This window comes from Semicossyphus pulcher, unplaced genomic scaffold (assembly GCF_022749685.1).
Source record: "Semicossyphus pulcher isolate SPU_LCO1_2020_fin unplaced genomic scaffold, fSemPul1.0.p SCAF_19, whole genome shotgun sequence".
Classification (NCBI taxonomy): domain Eukaryota; kingdom Metazoa; phylum Chordata; class Actinopteri; order Labriformes; family Labridae; genus Semicossyphus; species Semicossyphus pulcher.
In genome coordinates, this window is record NW_027211692.1 from 13,053,609 (window position 1) to 13,069,861 (window position 16,253).

Here is a 16,253-nt window from a genome sequence, read left to right on the forward strand (position 1 = left end):
ACTCACTCTTTTACTGACGGGATTGTCGTCATCCCATACAAATAATAGCACACACACATTTTCACACTCACACACATACTCACCTAGAGAAATTTGCACTGTCAAGTAAATACCACCGTCCACTGTGCGGAAAAGGTTGATTTGTCAGCCGTGAACGGAGTCCAAAGAGAGACTGTTAACTAACATGGCTCCTAAAGTGCCACAGAGTCCAACAGCGTCCAAACGGTCCCTCACAAACATGATTCCCCCTCAGAGTTTCCTTCTTCTGTGTCTTTTTCAGCGGCATGAACGTGATCCAAACAGAGTGCTACTGACGGCTAGTGAGGAATGTTTTCGTCCCAAAAAAAAAAAAACGTGTAAATGACAAACAGATGAAACGTGTGCTCTTATTTTGAAAGCGTGAAACAACATTCACACGTAAAACAACATGCACTGAAAAAGCACCAGCACGCAAATAAAAAAAGAGCCCAGTTTTGTTCTTCCACACATGTACAGTAATATATACACACTCACACAGAGAGAAACACACCTGGCCTGCCGAACCAATAGAAAACAGTTTTGCTAACCGGTTGCAGAGGGGATGATGCAAGCACTGAGAAAATAAACTTTTCTGTACAAGGCTGAGGAGAAAACCAGTCCAGCAGTGCTCTTTGGACTCCCCGTGCAGAGGGATGACACATGTGAGGACGAAGGCAGAGGGTTTATGGGAGATGTTTGTGCACTGGCAGGAAAAAACGGCGTGCAAAATGAGAACAAAGACACTCTGTATTAAGAATTTCAAACAGTCCAGCTCCTCTTTTCGTCAAAGAAACACTCCCGAAATAATGAACGTCAAGGTGAAATGCGAATGTTTTTGTGTAAGCAGGAAGCGGACAAGCAAAAAGCACAAGCAGGTGAGTTGAAATGAACAGTTAGCAAAGTCTAAAAAAGTGGCTTTTTAAGTACTTGAATGGCTTTTGAAGGTCTTGCAGGAAGTGCAACCTGGTCAAAGGGGCTCTAAGAAGCAGGTTAAGATGGCTTCAAAGGAGGGAAAGAAGTGCTGGGTGAGATGGGTATTAAAAGGCCTCCTGGAGCCTCAGTGTGGTGCAGGTTAGAGAGCACTAGCAGGGAGAGGCTGGCTGTAAGGATTCACACCTTATTATTCAGACACATGAGGGGAACGGCTTCCTTTATGAGCCTATAACGCGACAAGAAGTGAGATGTTTCTGCAGTGAGTGCACTTTGCTCGGCTCAGACGTCAGTAGGCAATGACCATCTTCACACGGCGGCCATTTTCCTTTGGGGCACGCTCAGTTTAAGAAGGTCAAATGCTGTTATAATGTCGTACTGCTGTGTTCAATAAACTGTGAAAATTCAGAGGGAAATCTTGCCATATTTTAAGATAAAACAAGATATTAGATAACCCTTTAGCTAATGTCAAACAACAGCTAACGTTAGCATCCAGCCACTAACTAGATAATATCACTGTTAGCTCGGAAGTGGCTGAAAGCTAATATAACCGTTTGGTAACACAATACAATGTATTAGGAAAAGTTTACATTTTTAGCTAGCATAACGTTAGCTTGGAACACATAACTAGCTAGTGTCCTTGCTAGCTAACGTAATGTTAGCTAATGTAATGTGATCTAGTAAGTGCTTGAATGCTAGCATTAGCTATTATCTAAGGGTAGCTAAGGAGTTATGTTGTTTTACATAGAAATATGGCAACATTTCTCTCCCTGTCAATCAACTTAAAATTTGAACACAGCAGCATTATATAATAGCAGCATTTGAGCTCGCCACCATGAGCATGGAGTCAGACAAAAATGGCCGCTGTGTGAATATAGTGAATTCATTTCTAGCTCAAGCTTTAATGACTCGGTTCAGGTTTGAATGCAAAGACTTGAAAATGTCCCTTTGCTGTTTTCACTATGAGTACTGCTGTCCACACAGCGTCGCAGGCTTCCTCTGTCCGCACAGAGGAACCGTGTGGTCCGCGCTCTGACCCTCCACGTCCATGTCCATCAGGTTGGGTCGTGTGGCGCCGGCGCTGCTGCTGTCCCCTGACCCGAGCGGGCTGTCGCAGCTGCTGCCCGGCGACGAGCTGAGGGTCCGAGAGAGAGAGCCCAGCTTCCAGGGGTCGGCTCTCATCCGGGCCGGAGTGGGCCGCGGCCGGGGGGCAAACTCAAGAGTCTTGGGTCTCTCCAGGGGGCTGATGAGGCAGAAAGGAGGCTGGTCGGGGATCGGTGGAGCCGGGGCTTTGCGCCGATGTGGGGCGGGGAAGATGGAGGCGGGGTCGGGTAGGCGGGGGAAGTCCAGGCTGTCCTGTGTAGCTGAATAAGGACAAGAAGAGAGAAGAGTTTCATTATAACTGTAACAGAACATGTGGCAAACATCCTCCTTTTCTCCCTCCAGCTTAAAAATGTGACGATTTTGAAATATATGACAGTAACCTCCAAAAATGTCGGTTGACATTGAGAATGAAACCTAATCGTATGTCATAGGTCAATGTACCTTTGCTAATCGTCTTGTATTGTGCCCCTGGTGGAGGCGGCATGGGCATGCTCCCGTCTGACGGCGTCCTGTGGTGTCCCAGAGTCTGAGCTCGGGGTCGTATCGCCCCGTCTGAGGGGGTCCGTCTGTGTCCTCTGTTCAGCGCCATGGCTGCTGACACGTGCGTCGGCGTGAGCGACTGGTTGGGCTCCTTCTTGAAGCTCTCCGCCCGCAGGTCCAGGAGCGGGTTGAGGGCGGGAGCCGGCGTCGCTGCCGGAGTTTTGACCCCCGTCATCGGCGTCAGGGGGTACTCATCCGGGTCTGAGGGGAGGAGGGACTTGGTGGAGTTGCAGTCGGACAGAGAGGACAGAGACAGGAGTGTGACGGAGGGGGACGGGTCCAAGCAGGGGAGGGTGGAGTCGTGATGTCTGGAGAGAGAGAGGGACAGGTTTCTGCTGGGCGGGGAGGTGCTGCGACGGAAACGTCCCGTCCGCTGGAAGAGACCCTCCTTCTTCTTCCGCTGCTCCTCTCTGAGGTCCTGCTCGTCCTGAAGCACCTGAACGCAACATTAGTACATGTTAACAAACCACTGAGAAGTCAGAAAACTATGAAACTCCTTTTGATAATCACTTCCTCACCCTTTCAAAGTAAAAGTTTACATCCAAATCATAAGCTATTTGATCCTGTAACTGTAAACTCTGTATCTACTTTGGTAAAACCTTTCTTTGCTTCGACAACAGACAGAAACCTTTGATACACAGAATCAACAGATGCTGGAAAGCGTCCACGCAGACCTCGGTCGGTGCTGACTCGACAGCATCGCTCATTTCCTGCTGATAATTTGGCAGCTTGCTCATCCTGTTTCATCTCATCCCAAAGCTGATCCATCAGTCTGAGATCTGGAGACTGTGCAGGTGATTTAAACCATGTCTGTTACTTTAAGTGTGTGCAGGAGGAAGCTTCCTGTTTATCAGGGGAATAGCTAAAATCTAAAACTTTAATATCCTGTAGGGACGAGCTTGTAAAATAAAAAAGACCCAATAAAAACTCACAAACTAGGTGTACTGATTGTTGTTCTCCTTGTGCTGGTTTTCCTCACCTGTAGTTTTCCCAGCTGCAGCAGGTCTTGCCCAAGGCCGACAGACGCGAGCAGAGAGGCGCAACCCAGCAGCAACATGTCGCTCTTCTTCCTCTGGCTGCTGCGACGGAGCGAGTCCTGGTAGCTCGCCCCCGACCCCACGCTGCCGGGCCCCTGACAGGAGCCGCCAACAGAGGGCAGCGCGTTGGGGCCCAGGCTGCCCCACAGGGAGCCCGAGTCCTCCGCAGCCCCGTTACTGCTGGTCTCTGAGGGCTGCAGGGACCCCGGGGACTCCTCGAACTCACAGCACTCCTCTGTGTGAGGGAGGAAGGAGGGATTGAGGCGAAGTTGTCGTGATTAACTTGATGCAAAACTCTAAATGAAAGGTAAAACTCACCCATTTCATTGAGGCTGGAGAAGCCGGCCGTCATGGGTGCATGTTTGGGGGACTTCCCCAGATTTGGTGCACTGGACGACCAAACTTTGCAGCCTTCACCAAGTGACTTCAGTCTGCAAACACACACAAACACAAAACAATGTAACAAAGTGCCACAGTGATGTTTTCAAACTGAGGAAAAAGTTATCAAGAAGCTTCATGTCACATGAGGACAGCCATCAAACACAACATGGATTTTTCTCCCACCACATTCTGCAGAGATTATTGCTCTGCTTCTGGCCGCTCCACACTCTGTAATGAGAAATTGATTGAAAGGTTTTGTTTCTTTGTGTTCGGAGCAATAACCTCTCCAGTTAGATATGAGAAAATGTTTTCATCTCGCTGGCGATAACTGTGATAACCCTCGATCTCACAGAAAACAAGCCTCATGATCCAATTTTAGCCGCTTTTATAAGATGGTTTATAGAGAACATGCTGTTTTGTCACATTTTAGAAAACAGAGAAAGGCAACAAGAAAGGATTCAACTCTTTTCATGCAGAGCTGTGACTAGTAGTATCATTTATCTGTGTATATCTGTATGGACTGCACAGCTGACCTGCAGCTAATCTCACACAGATACACATTTTCATACATAATTACAAAACCTGATGTGCTGTACTTAGAAACAAATTTCATATTCTTGCCATTACTTCATTATTTCTTTTAATGCCCACTACTCCTTCCACTTCAAAGGAAATTATATAAAATTATTTTAAGGCTTCGGTTACTATTCAGTACACCTACGGCTAAATGTTACGGTCATCAGTTAACCCGACGAGCATGTCTTTGGACTGTGGGAGGAAGCCGGAGTACCCGGAGGGAACCCACGCATGCACGGGGAGAACATGCAAACTCCACACAGAAAGGCCCGCTACGTACGAACCGGGATTCGAGCCAGGAACCTTCTAGCTGTGAAGCAACAGTGCTAACAAACAGTTTTCAGTGTGAGGATTTAAAATCTTCTCTAAGTTTTGTTAGGAGACTTTTTAATGTAGTTTGGAGGTTTGAAGTGCTGGTTGGACCAAACAACCATTATTAAGATGTAACTTTGAGATATGTGTAATTTTAAGAGCATGTCTTGCTTTTTACAGATATTTTACAAACCAGTTAATCCAGTGTTTAATGGAGAAAACACTCAGCAGATTAATCCATGATGAAAACAATCATCATTAGGTGCAGTCCCGTACAAAATAGTAAGAAAATGAGCTCCACCTCAACCAACTATAAAAGTGGATTCTTGCTTTTACATTAAAGCTCAAAGTTAATAATTGATAATAAGATATAACACATAATTGTAGCCTATAATAGCCACAGGAGACATGTTTCTGCATTGTGTCATTCTACTTCTATTACTTTAAGTAAGTTTTTTTTATTATAATTTCAACTTTTATCTTATTAATATTGATTAGTTTTACTTGGTGGCAATGCTGCCTGGGTTGCGGTGTGGTTGGTTAATTATAAGTACTGGGATGAGGGCACAAGCGGAGGGGTTTCTTCACTGAGCGCTTATCCATGTCATTAGGGCACAAGTATCTTGTGTTTAATTCAAATTAAAAAAACATTAATCTTAAAGTAAGAGATATTTTACATCCATAATGAGCACATACTTCTCCTCCCCGCCGACCCTCTCCTTCTGGTGGGTGGAGCTCGGCCCCCAGGTGCGTCCCTTCTTCTTGTTGACCGTCAGCTCTTCCTTCTTACACACGGCGCTGCGGCCCCACGTCTTACTGCCGTCACTCGGCGTCACTTGAGGGACAGATTAAAAGAAACAACATTACATTCCTCCCTCGCTCTCACAAATGACGCTCTCTGAATGTTTCTCACAGTTCCTACTCACGTCTGATGGCTCGGAGTCGGGGGATGACCCCCGGGCTGGCAGGTGGCGTGGTGCTCTCGCTGCCCTGAGTCTTCCTCTTGTCCACGCTGGGAGACGCCTGGACTGTGATCTTGTGCTCAAAGCCTACAGATGAAGGAGATTTGACATCAATCATTTTGGGTAAACACACTGGGTTAAGGTTTAAATCATGAACTACAACATCCTGTTTGTTCAAATAAAAGCATACTATTAGTAGCACAAGTTTTCGCAAACATACTGTATGTTGGACCTATTCACATTGTTATGTTTTATTAGTTTATTTAACATTTACTTATTCATCTATTTGTTGTCATTTTGTTTAAGGAAGATTTGTACTAAGTTTTATAACATTGTGATATTTGAGTATTTATTTATGGTTTGATTTTTAAAAGTATTGGGCAGTTTGGGCACTGGGTGACGTGTATATATGGGAGGGCGAGCTAGGATATGCTGGCACCGGGGAAGGTGTATGTTGTGTTGTTACCAGGGTAAGGATCTTTTGTTTGTTTGCTGCAAAATATTTGAATAAAAGAACTGAATTATTTCTCAGATATTCACATTATTGATCCTGCAATAGATCCGCTTCCTCTGTGCTCCAGCGGCCGGTTTGATTTTGGGTTTTTGTACAATTTGATGAAACATTTCCCTAAAATAGTAATATAAAGGAATAACAAACTTAAGATTTACTATGGATTTTCAACAGAAATATCTTCTACTCTTAAAAAACATTTATTTTAAATATGCAAAAACGTGATAAGATGTGAAACATGTTAAAAACGTGTGTTTGCACATTTGAAATGTAAGTGGTTTTCTGAGTAGCTCATTTAAATTCAAATTTTCTGTGTTTGCTTCATATTTTGCAACATGTGATCACTGTGAAGAACATTTTATCTTCTGTTATTTTTCTCTATAGAAGAGGCTTTGGGTGTACCGGTGAAAATTGACTTTATTACTTTTGTTTGGCCAGAATTTCCAACCATTAAAATCCACCAAGTAACAGGAAATTACATCAAACTGTGAGCTCTGAACCTGACTCTTCAGATTAAAAGAACCAGACTGCACTTCCTCTTTCACCCACCAGAGGGCAGACTGATGCAGTTGCTGTCCCTGCCGAGCTTCAGCAGGCGGCTCTTCTTGAAGTGTCCCTTCCTCTTCTTCACGCTGGGTTTCTCCTGATACACCTGGTGGATGATGATGTTCAACTCTCGCTCCACGATGTCGATCTCCCTCTCCGCCAGCTCCTGCTCCCGCCTCCTCAGCTGCTCCTCCTGCTCCCTCTGCTCCTCGGCGGCTCGTGCCAACGCCTCCTCCCAGGATCTCAGCTCCTGTAGAGAGAACGAGGCAGGAAAAGAGCGGAGAGGATGAGGATAGCAAAGGAGAGGAGAATAAAGGAGGAGGTTTAGGATGGTAGGAGAGGTGGGGGATGAGGGGGAGCAGAGGAGTGGAATGAATGAGGAGGTGAGACGTGCGGAGATGAGAAAAAGAGGATGAGGAAGAGGGAGAGGAAAGAGAGTAGAGGACAGTTGAGGATAAGGAGGCAAGGAGGGGAGGAGAAAAGTGAAGACAAGAGGAGGAGGAGGAGGAGGAGGAGGAGTTGAAAGGAGAATAGAGAAGAGCAGGATGGACAGGAAAAGAGGAGAAAGGAGAGGAAGAGGAGAAAAAGAGAAGAAGGAGAAGAGGGAAGAAAAGGATGAGGAGAACAGAAGGGGAGAGGAGAAAGGAGGAAGAGAAAGGAGTGGAGGAGGAGAGGATAAGACGAGGAGGAGGAGAACAAGTAGGAGAGGAGAGAGAAGATGAAGGAGAGGGAGAGGAGAAGAAAAGGTATAGTAGAAAATAAGAGGAAGTGGAAAAGAAGAAAGAGAGGAAAAGTGGAGAAAGGAGGGGACGAGGAGAGGAAAAAAGGGAAGGAAAGAGGAAGAGGAAAAAGGAGACAGGATGAAGGGGAGAAGGAGAAAGAGAGGTAGTAGAAGAGAGAATTAGGAGAAGAGAGAAGAGGATGAGGTAAGGAAGATGGGATGAATAGGATGAGGAGGAGAGGAGAGGAAGATGTCGTTAGCACAGCAGCACCTCCTCTCACACCTCTCCTTGAACAAGCTCGTTGCTACGGTAATTCTGATTTGCAGAAACACCTCAGACAGAGTGAGGTGTTGAAAAATCCTCCCACATTTCTCCTCTGTTCAAAGACACATTTAAAAACATACATTTCAAAATAAAGTTCCTTTAAGTTTGTCGGATTCGTCACCTTCTCTTTGGCCCGCAGCTCGTCGAACATCTGCTGGATCTCGAGCCTCCAGTCCTCCTGTAGCGAGTGGAAGGACTCCAGAGGCATCTGAAACATGGCCGACTGCTCGATGGCCAGCAGCCGCATCAGGATGCTGGTGAAGGAGGGCCTGCTGCGCGGGTTCGAGCTCCAGCACTCTGAGGGGAGAGACAAGAGGGACAGGAACAAGTTAATACTGCCGTAAGTTTTTAAAGTCTTGATCGGATGTTATAAAGTCGTAAATTACATGCAAACATCAAAGGTAATATGTGCATTTTTGTGTCCTTTTTGTGTATTTTTTTGTCTGAATTTGACTTAGCTTTAGCTTTGTTTGATGTCTTAGCTATGACTCCTACTTTACTATTACACCAGAGATATGATTCATACCAGGCTCCATTCAAAAAACACCACTTTAACAGCTAACACTGGCTAACATAAAGCACTGTTTTAGTTTACAGTCTTGCTTATCAAAGTGCTGCTTTTCTATATTTCTCTTATTGTCAACAAACAATACGCTGCACTCAGTATAAATCTGGGTTGGGCTCTGTAGTTTTTAGAAGACGTTATTCAAACAGGAGTAAACAGTGCATGTGATAGGGACTATTTTCAGCGGGGGATTAATACACATTTGGTGCTCTGGTGTATATTAACAGCAGCAGGATGATGTATGTGGGATTTACTTTAAATAAACAGAGTGTGTGACTCACTGGTGTGTTTTTGACATCTCTTTGGTACAGAGGAAGAATACACAGCAGGATCAGGCTACTGAGACAGTTTTGTACTTGTTGATCAATTCATGAAGGTTTGGGACTTTTTTTATGGGGTTGAAAAATAATTAATTGTTGAGCAGCATATCACCAGAATTTGACTTCATCATGTTCCCTTCGTTAATACAAGTTTAAGTGTATAATATTTATTCTATTTATTATTATACTATAGTCTACTAAACACTAAGTAAATTTTATCACATATACATTATAAGCTTTCTCCTGTTCTATACAACACATTATGTCAGAACATATCGCCACATTATATTTTTTATCCCCTGCTGTACCATTGGATTATACAACAGTTATTTCAGACCAAGTAATCTGATTGGACAAGAGGCATTCCATGAGTGCTGACATAGAGAACAACATCACTGGGACTTTTCACTCTGTGTATCACTCCGCCTCAGCCACTTGTTCTGAATACTGTTAATTAACATTACAGCAGACTGTGTGTGTCTACACTGATCAAGCTGGTACCTCTGAATCACACAGCAGACTCTTATTAAAATAAAACAGATAAGCGTACATCATACAAAGTAGCTGCTCTGTGGTAACACATGGACACAAACAAAGTAGCAAGAGTGCAGGAGAATGTTTGGGTTGCTCGGCAACAAAAGACCAGTTTCAGTTAAGTTGTATAACTAATAAATTAAGTACAACAACGTTTATGGGTATTGTATGTGCACTGCTTGCTTTGTAACTTAAAGTTAAATTTGACATTTTTAAATTATCACTTTTCACCTCATTTTCCCTGAATAAATTCTTATATATTTAATATTTGTTGTTAGTTGTTTAGGGTTGAGTAAGCAGCACACCAAAGCATTTATATTCTTAACTAATTCGCAATGTCAGTCCCTAAAAACTAGACAACAAATTCACAGGTTATGAACATATTTAAAAGCGGCTGAACCATTCATTTTGGTCTGGACTTTTTTTTTCCATTCCTGGCAGTAAAGGAGGCAACATGAGACGTGGAAGCGAGCAAGATGGGCCGGCATATGGCCGCCATCATGAGCCAAACCCTGAGTGACAGTGTGACAGAAACACGGTGCGCACCTACAGTAATCTGCTGAGCCACACACTGATCACTGCTGCCTCTCCAACACATAACCACAGGCACAACCATCGACTGAGAAAGTAAAAGTGCAACCAGGGAAGCTGCTTCACAGTTTTCAGCAGGTAACGTTTATTTTTTAGGTAACCTGAAATTAGCATAAAGAGCGAGTGGATGAAGTTGGGAGGGAGAGGAGATGAAAGTGAGATGATGACAGGAGTAAACAGAGTGAGGAGAGAGCGGCGAGGGATGAAAAAGGAGAGATTAGCGGATGAACATGGATAAGATGAAGAGGAGTGGAGGGGAGGATGAGGAGGAGGAAAAGAGCTTTAGGAGCAGAGTGGGAGGGGAGTAGAGGAGGTGACTGAAGTTTGGCTGACAGTTAAGAAACAGCTCGTTTTTTTGTGAGACGTAAAAACCTGGCCTGAGGAAATGTGGATATAAGGAAGGAGCGTGTTTAAACAGAGACGACCTGAACTGTGAAATAAAGAGCCCGTTAATACTCTACCACTGTTAACATCGAGCGGCTGGATTATTACAAGGTGAAAAGGAGAAATCCGGCCCTGGGGAGCTCAGGCGCTCGGCTGCACGAGGATGTATAAAAAGCAACTTAATGAAGACGTTCACACGGCCTTTATCCTTTTATAACTCTGTTTGTCTCGTCTGCCAGATGCATCGAGAATATCAGTGGATGAGGACACAAAAAGGGTCTTTTCTTAATGACTTTCTGACATGTTTAAGGTCACATTTGATGACTCATGAACATTAAAGTTCAGAAGAAAAACCACATAAAGCTAAACTTTCCAAACTTTAATAAATGGAACAAGTCTTGGTCTTTTGTTTTATTTAATGTTAACTCAAAGTGTCCGGGTGTTTCCCGCTTCTTACCTCCGAGCAGTTGAGCGAAAGGTTCGGGGCACGTTGACGGGATGGGAAGAGTCAGCTTGTTCATGGCGACACCGTAAGCCACCGCCAGAGCGTCGATCTCCCTGTAGGGAACCTCGCCGGTCAGCAGCTCCCACAGCAACACGCCGAAACTGAGAGGAGCGACACAGAGAGATGACAGATGAGAAAATGTTATGCTTTTTATGCTCTAATGTCCTTAACGGGGATGACAATTAATCAGTGACCAAAGCTGTTATCGCTGAGGAGAAGGCCATGTTATCTAATATTTCAGCTTGACTACATTTCATAAGAAAATATTGTACCTTTAGAAGAAGAAGAAGAAGAAGAAGAAGAAGAAGAAGAAGAAGAAGAAGGTATAATTCCAGAGGAGAAATACAATGTCTTGACTCTGATATTATTACAAACATGCCACACACATATAAAAGCCCTAAATACCAGATGCACAAACAGGACACTCTGGACATGCATTAATGGAGAGATGTCAGAGTGAGGAGGCTGCACATGGACATTTGGTGCCTTGCTCAAGGGAACAGCCCTGGAAAAGAACTGACACGTCTCCAGCCACCAACCCCAATTCCACGCTTGGTCTATACCGGGACTTGAACCAGCCACCCTCCGGTTCCCAAGCCAAGTCCCTACAGACTGAGTTAAGTTAAATGTTGCTCACAGATTCATGCATCTGAAATATTCATCCAACAATAAAATATATCATATAGAAAACAATAACAGTCACATGTGGGCAGTAAGTTATTTTACTTAAATACTTTCAAGTTATGAAAGTAGGACTTTCCTAAAAAACTATCTCTGAACTCTCTGTCATCACTTCTGACCCACTTCAAGTGTGATGTGTTTGTCTGTATCTGCAGAGACTCTGCCCTCTGTCTGGATTTACTATCTTGCTGTGTTCGGGTTTCTGGGAGTCAACCTTTAGGCAGTGGGTGTGCAGGCCTCAGCCAATAACAGCGTTCAGGGTGTGAGAACAGAAATCTATAAAAACCTAGTGGACAGGTGACAGGTTGGACGCATGACTTTAAGCTTCTGGTGTCGTGGAGAGGGGGAGGAGAGGCCAGCTATAATGTAAACCAACTACAACCACAATATAAAACTGTTTTGACTGATGATTGATCAATATTCTTAAAGGAGCAGGTCGCCCCTGGAAAAAGCCACCGTCAGTCAAAGCTGGTGTTCTCTGTAATCGATAGAAGCAATAATATTTTAAACTGGCGCCATAGCTGTGGAGAAAGTTGCACAAACAGCTCGTGGTTTCGCCCGTTCTACATTTCCTACAACACCCAGCGTGCATTGCGCCCCTCCCTCTGAAAGGAACGGCTCAGCAAGAGACATTGATCGCTGCAGGCCATGGCTCAGCGCGGTACAGAATCTGAAATACGACGAGAATATACCGGTGGATCGTCTAAAAAATCTTTGGGTCTGCAGTCTACATTTCAAACCTGACGATTTTAACGAGACATGACATCGGAGGTGGGCGTCCTAGATTGAGGAAGTGTAGTTTAGCGAGCTCCCTGGCCTCCCTGACGCTTTACTGAGTCTGGTGGAGGTTTTCCACGGCCCATTGGAGAAGTGGATAGCCACCTCCAAAGGCACAGAGCGAAATTGCTTTTGTTTCTACTATAGATGCGTTAGCTCCCCATAATAGCATGAAAGGACTGAGGTTGAAAATCGGCGAACTGGGCCTTTAACTTAGCTATTCTTACTATACAAACCTCCAGTTCATACTGTGACTTTTAAGTCTCTCTTAAAATCCTGCCTGAAGAATATCGTCTCTGTATAAATCAGGCGAAACAAAGAGAATGAGTGCAGTACCTCCACACGTCGCTGCTCTTGGAGAAGAGGGAGAGCTTGATGACCTCTGGAGCCATCCACGCGTACGTTCCCGCCGCACTCATCTTCGTCGTCTGGTGCCACTCTCTGGCCAAACCGAAGTCTGTGATCTTCAGGACTTTACCGCACAAGTCGTCCCGCTCCACCGGGTCCAGGATGAGAACTGAGGAGGAGGAGAAGGACAGACAGACGGTTAGAGAAAGAGATCAGTATGAAGGAGCTGCACACAAAGAAACAAATTAATCAGCAACTAAGAAACAAAAAAAAGACACTTTTTTAAAAGTATATATTTTTTTAATTGTATGTTTTTATATGCAGTATTTTAATTTGAATAGGTGTCTATAATTTGATCTAATGCATTTGTACTTCAGATATCTAAAACTGTGTATGTGCAAATGGAAAAACCAGATAGTAAAAGGTGCTCATGTTCTATAACAGAGTCGTGTTTACATTACAGGTGTGGTCGGACCAGTGTGCTTTTCAAGTTTCTGCTATAGGGCAGATTATCAGCTGTGGTCCAGCAGTCCACAGTGTGTGATGTGTGTTTTTTTTTCTCCATACAGGCAAGTTTTAAAGTCTACAGTATCTTCTTCACAGTGTTCTAATATACATCAGCATTTAAGCTCATCTCTGTGTTTCTCTGTGAGACTTCCTCTTTGGTTTCCGTGTGCGAGCAGGTTATGGAAATGTTTGGAGTGTACACAGTTCACAGGCAGGTTGGGGCTGCTTTCTCTCCCTCTCACTTATCTACAGGCGTATGCAAAGGGAGGCGGAGAGAGAGAGGATACGCACACACAGCGGCGTCTTTGTTTACACACACACACACACACACACAGACACACAAGCTTTCACGTGATACAGGTGTGCCTCTCTGTGCTCTGCTCTGTCCACAAGCTCGCTGGGAGAGTTTCACTGATAAAGAATTGATCTCAGGCCCGTCTGCAGATATTCCCACAGTCACTTACTTAAGTAAAAGCAGAAAAAGTGTACTGTATATAGACTCCTTTAGAAGTGAAAGTAATGAATTAAATGTACACGTAGAAGGTCCTCTTTAGAGTACTCGATATTATTAATGATGCATTAACATCAGCTCGAGGTGGAAGTTTAACTACTTTATATTGCAGCTGAAACGGTAACTGTAGCCCCTTTCACACTGCCAGTTCAAGCCGGGCTTATTACGCATGTTGGCAGAATGGTTGGGCGAAGTCGTTCCACCTCTGAGCCGGCATCAGAGGCGTAACAGAGGCAAAACGGCGTCAGTGTAAACAGCAGAGCCGACAGGGCGGAACGGTGCCGTGTGGGTGTATGTGAAGCTCGCGCTGTTTGTTTCCACCTCACGCATGTTTTGCTACCGCAGAGCACACACAAAACGACCATAAGACGAGCTGATTAATAGACAATAAGGAATATAATCAGCAGATTAATCTGCAATGAAACTATTCATTAGTTTCAGCCCAGACCTTATGTGCTGTGGGGCGGTTTAATCTACAGAAATGCATATAACTTTCTGTTTTATAAAATTTTCGTGCAAAATTAATAGAAACAGCAGCTGTCAGATAAACTTAGACTAAATATGTGTAGAACTAGAACTGCGTTGTGGGTTTTTGCCTGATCCAGCAGAATGATGGGGGACATTTATGTACACATATATGTATTTGGACTGCATTACCCTTAAAGCTAAAAGCACCAACAAGAAGTGCTGGAGAGAGCGAAGATTTTAAATAATGGATCACAAACGTTTTCTTAGGTGAAATCCCTCCAGGCGTTGCTGAGATATCGCGTTAATAAAAATGGAATAGACGTGCAGTCCCAATGACCTTGACCTTTGACCTTTAATGAACAAAACTGATTAGTCATTGAGTTCAAGTGAACTTTTTTTTAAACTTTTCTGCTACTGTTTCAAGTTACTGGGCAACGAACAGGAACAAAAGAAAACGCCATCACCTTGAGGTTGGGCTTCGTTTCACAGACATGCTGATAATGGTGAAACAGAGATCAAGTAAACTTTGTACCAAATTCAAAGAAATACCTTCCAGGGATGTTTACACAAGGGTGTCCGAAATAAGGTACAGCATAGCTTTTTCTAGGATATTAAGCTGTGACAGTGAAGTTGACCTTTGACCTTTTGGATATGAAATGTAACCCCTTTATGAATTTATATAAAATATTTTCATAATTTGTGTATACATTTTGAAATATTCCATAAAAATAGGAGCTCTCAGTCACCTTTGTTTATGGCAGATGTAATAAAAAATTCCCTTCAGGCACTGCAGAGAGTATCAGATTCATGAGAAAGGGACGTACAGATGGATGGATGGATGGATGGACAGAGGGACGAATGGCTCCGTCCACAGATGTCACCATTTTTTGTTAAAATATGGTGAGCTTGATTTAAAGATGATCAAAATATCGGAAAACTTCAGAGAGGAACTACTTCATAAACCGTCTCTAGTCGTCTTTTTCAATATGATACTGTGGTCACTGTCTCAGCTGTCTCCTTGGGGCTAACTCTCCCTCCCTCTCTCCCTCTCTCTATTTGTCCCTGAAAAAACTAAAGATGGACAGGACAGCCTCTGCCTCCCCTGGTTTGTTTTTCTGTGTATAAATATGGATCACATCCATACGGGCCTGCAGGGTGGAGGAGGGCGGGGTGGAAACACAGAGAAATAGAGAATGCCGACAAATTGAGGCAAAAACGCAGAAACTGAACGTGTGAGCAACGCAGCTCTTGCTCCCACTCTGCCTCTCTTCTCTAGTTTAATTATATCATAAACGTGTTATTTTCACACCCCGAGGACGTCCTTCACAGCTTCTTGACACCACCTGCGCATGTTTCATTCATCAGGTTTTCACTACAGCAAGAAATACATCCGTACGTCAAACACAAAGATCAACATGTTTGTATACGGCACGCAGCAGAAGCCTGACGTGCAGCCGCACAAATAACAACCGTGAGGGCGTCTGAAGCATCAGAGCACATTTTATCAAAGTGAAGAAGAAGAAAAAATACATCAAGGATTGTGTGTCTTATACACAATACAATGGCACCGCTGTTGGAAGTGTTATCTTAAAATAGAGTAATGAGATAAATGCCAGAAATACTGCCAAGCTCCCTGGTTACTACAAAGTCCTCCATAGCAACATGCATTATGGGAAAAATCACAAGCCTCGATATGAACTGATTATTCACACGGATCTATTATTAAAAAAAACATGCTGTAATAGTTTATTCCTCAGGTGCAGATAAAGTAGGTTTTGTAATGTTAGAATTGCTGCTGCTGTTTCAGTGTTTACACATTTGAGCACACAGCAGCTGACCTATTTATTTTTATGTACAAAGAATCTTTGTCCTCCAATAAATACTCTTTGAAAAAGCCATATACAGCAGACGCTATCTCATCAATAACCTGGGTTCGTATCTACAGACAGACACTAAACAAACTGGCTGATTAGCATGAGTCTAAAGCCATGCTAGCAGCTCTGTGAGGTCACTGACGCTTGTTGTGCTGAAAACTAAACAGCTAGATGGATTCAAAGTTAATTTTTAATCTTTAGACTTAGTAATGTTACAAGGTGTCA

The 16,253-nt window shown here is 43.8% G+C and overlaps 1 protein-coding gene across 1 annotated transcript in view; it reads right to left on the bottom strand.

The window, feature by feature from the left end:
• Window positions 1–1,764: 1,764 nt before the first annotated feature.
• map3k10 (mitogen-activated protein kinase kinase kinase 10) overlaps window positions 1,765–16,253 on the bottom strand; it is a 34,872-nt gene continuing 20,383 nt past the window's right edge. Inside the window, exons 2-11 of the mRNA XM_069668313.1 lie at window positions 12,657–12,837; window positions 10,815–10,963; window positions 8,085–8,260; window positions 6,921–7,167; window positions 5,825–5,947; window positions 5,595–5,733; window positions 3,948–4,060; window positions 3,572–3,864; window positions 2,494–3,028; window positions 1,765–2,312 (exon numbers count right to left, since the gene is read on the bottom strand). Of these exons, the coding sequence (XP_069524414.1) occupies window positions 1,909–2,312; window positions 2,494–3,028; window positions 3,572–3,864; window positions 3,948–4,060; window positions 5,595–5,733; window positions 5,825–5,947; window positions 6,921–7,167; window positions 8,085–8,260; window positions 10,815–10,963; window positions 12,657–12,837 (2,360 nt within the window). The 3' untranslated portion in view covers window positions 1,765–1,908. The remainder of the gene's footprint in view (window positions 2,313–2,493; window positions 3,029–3,571; window positions 3,865–3,947; window positions 4,061–5,594; window positions 5,734–5,824; window positions 5,948–6,920; window positions 7,168–8,084; window positions 8,261–10,814; window positions 10,964–12,656; window positions 12,838–16,253) is intronic.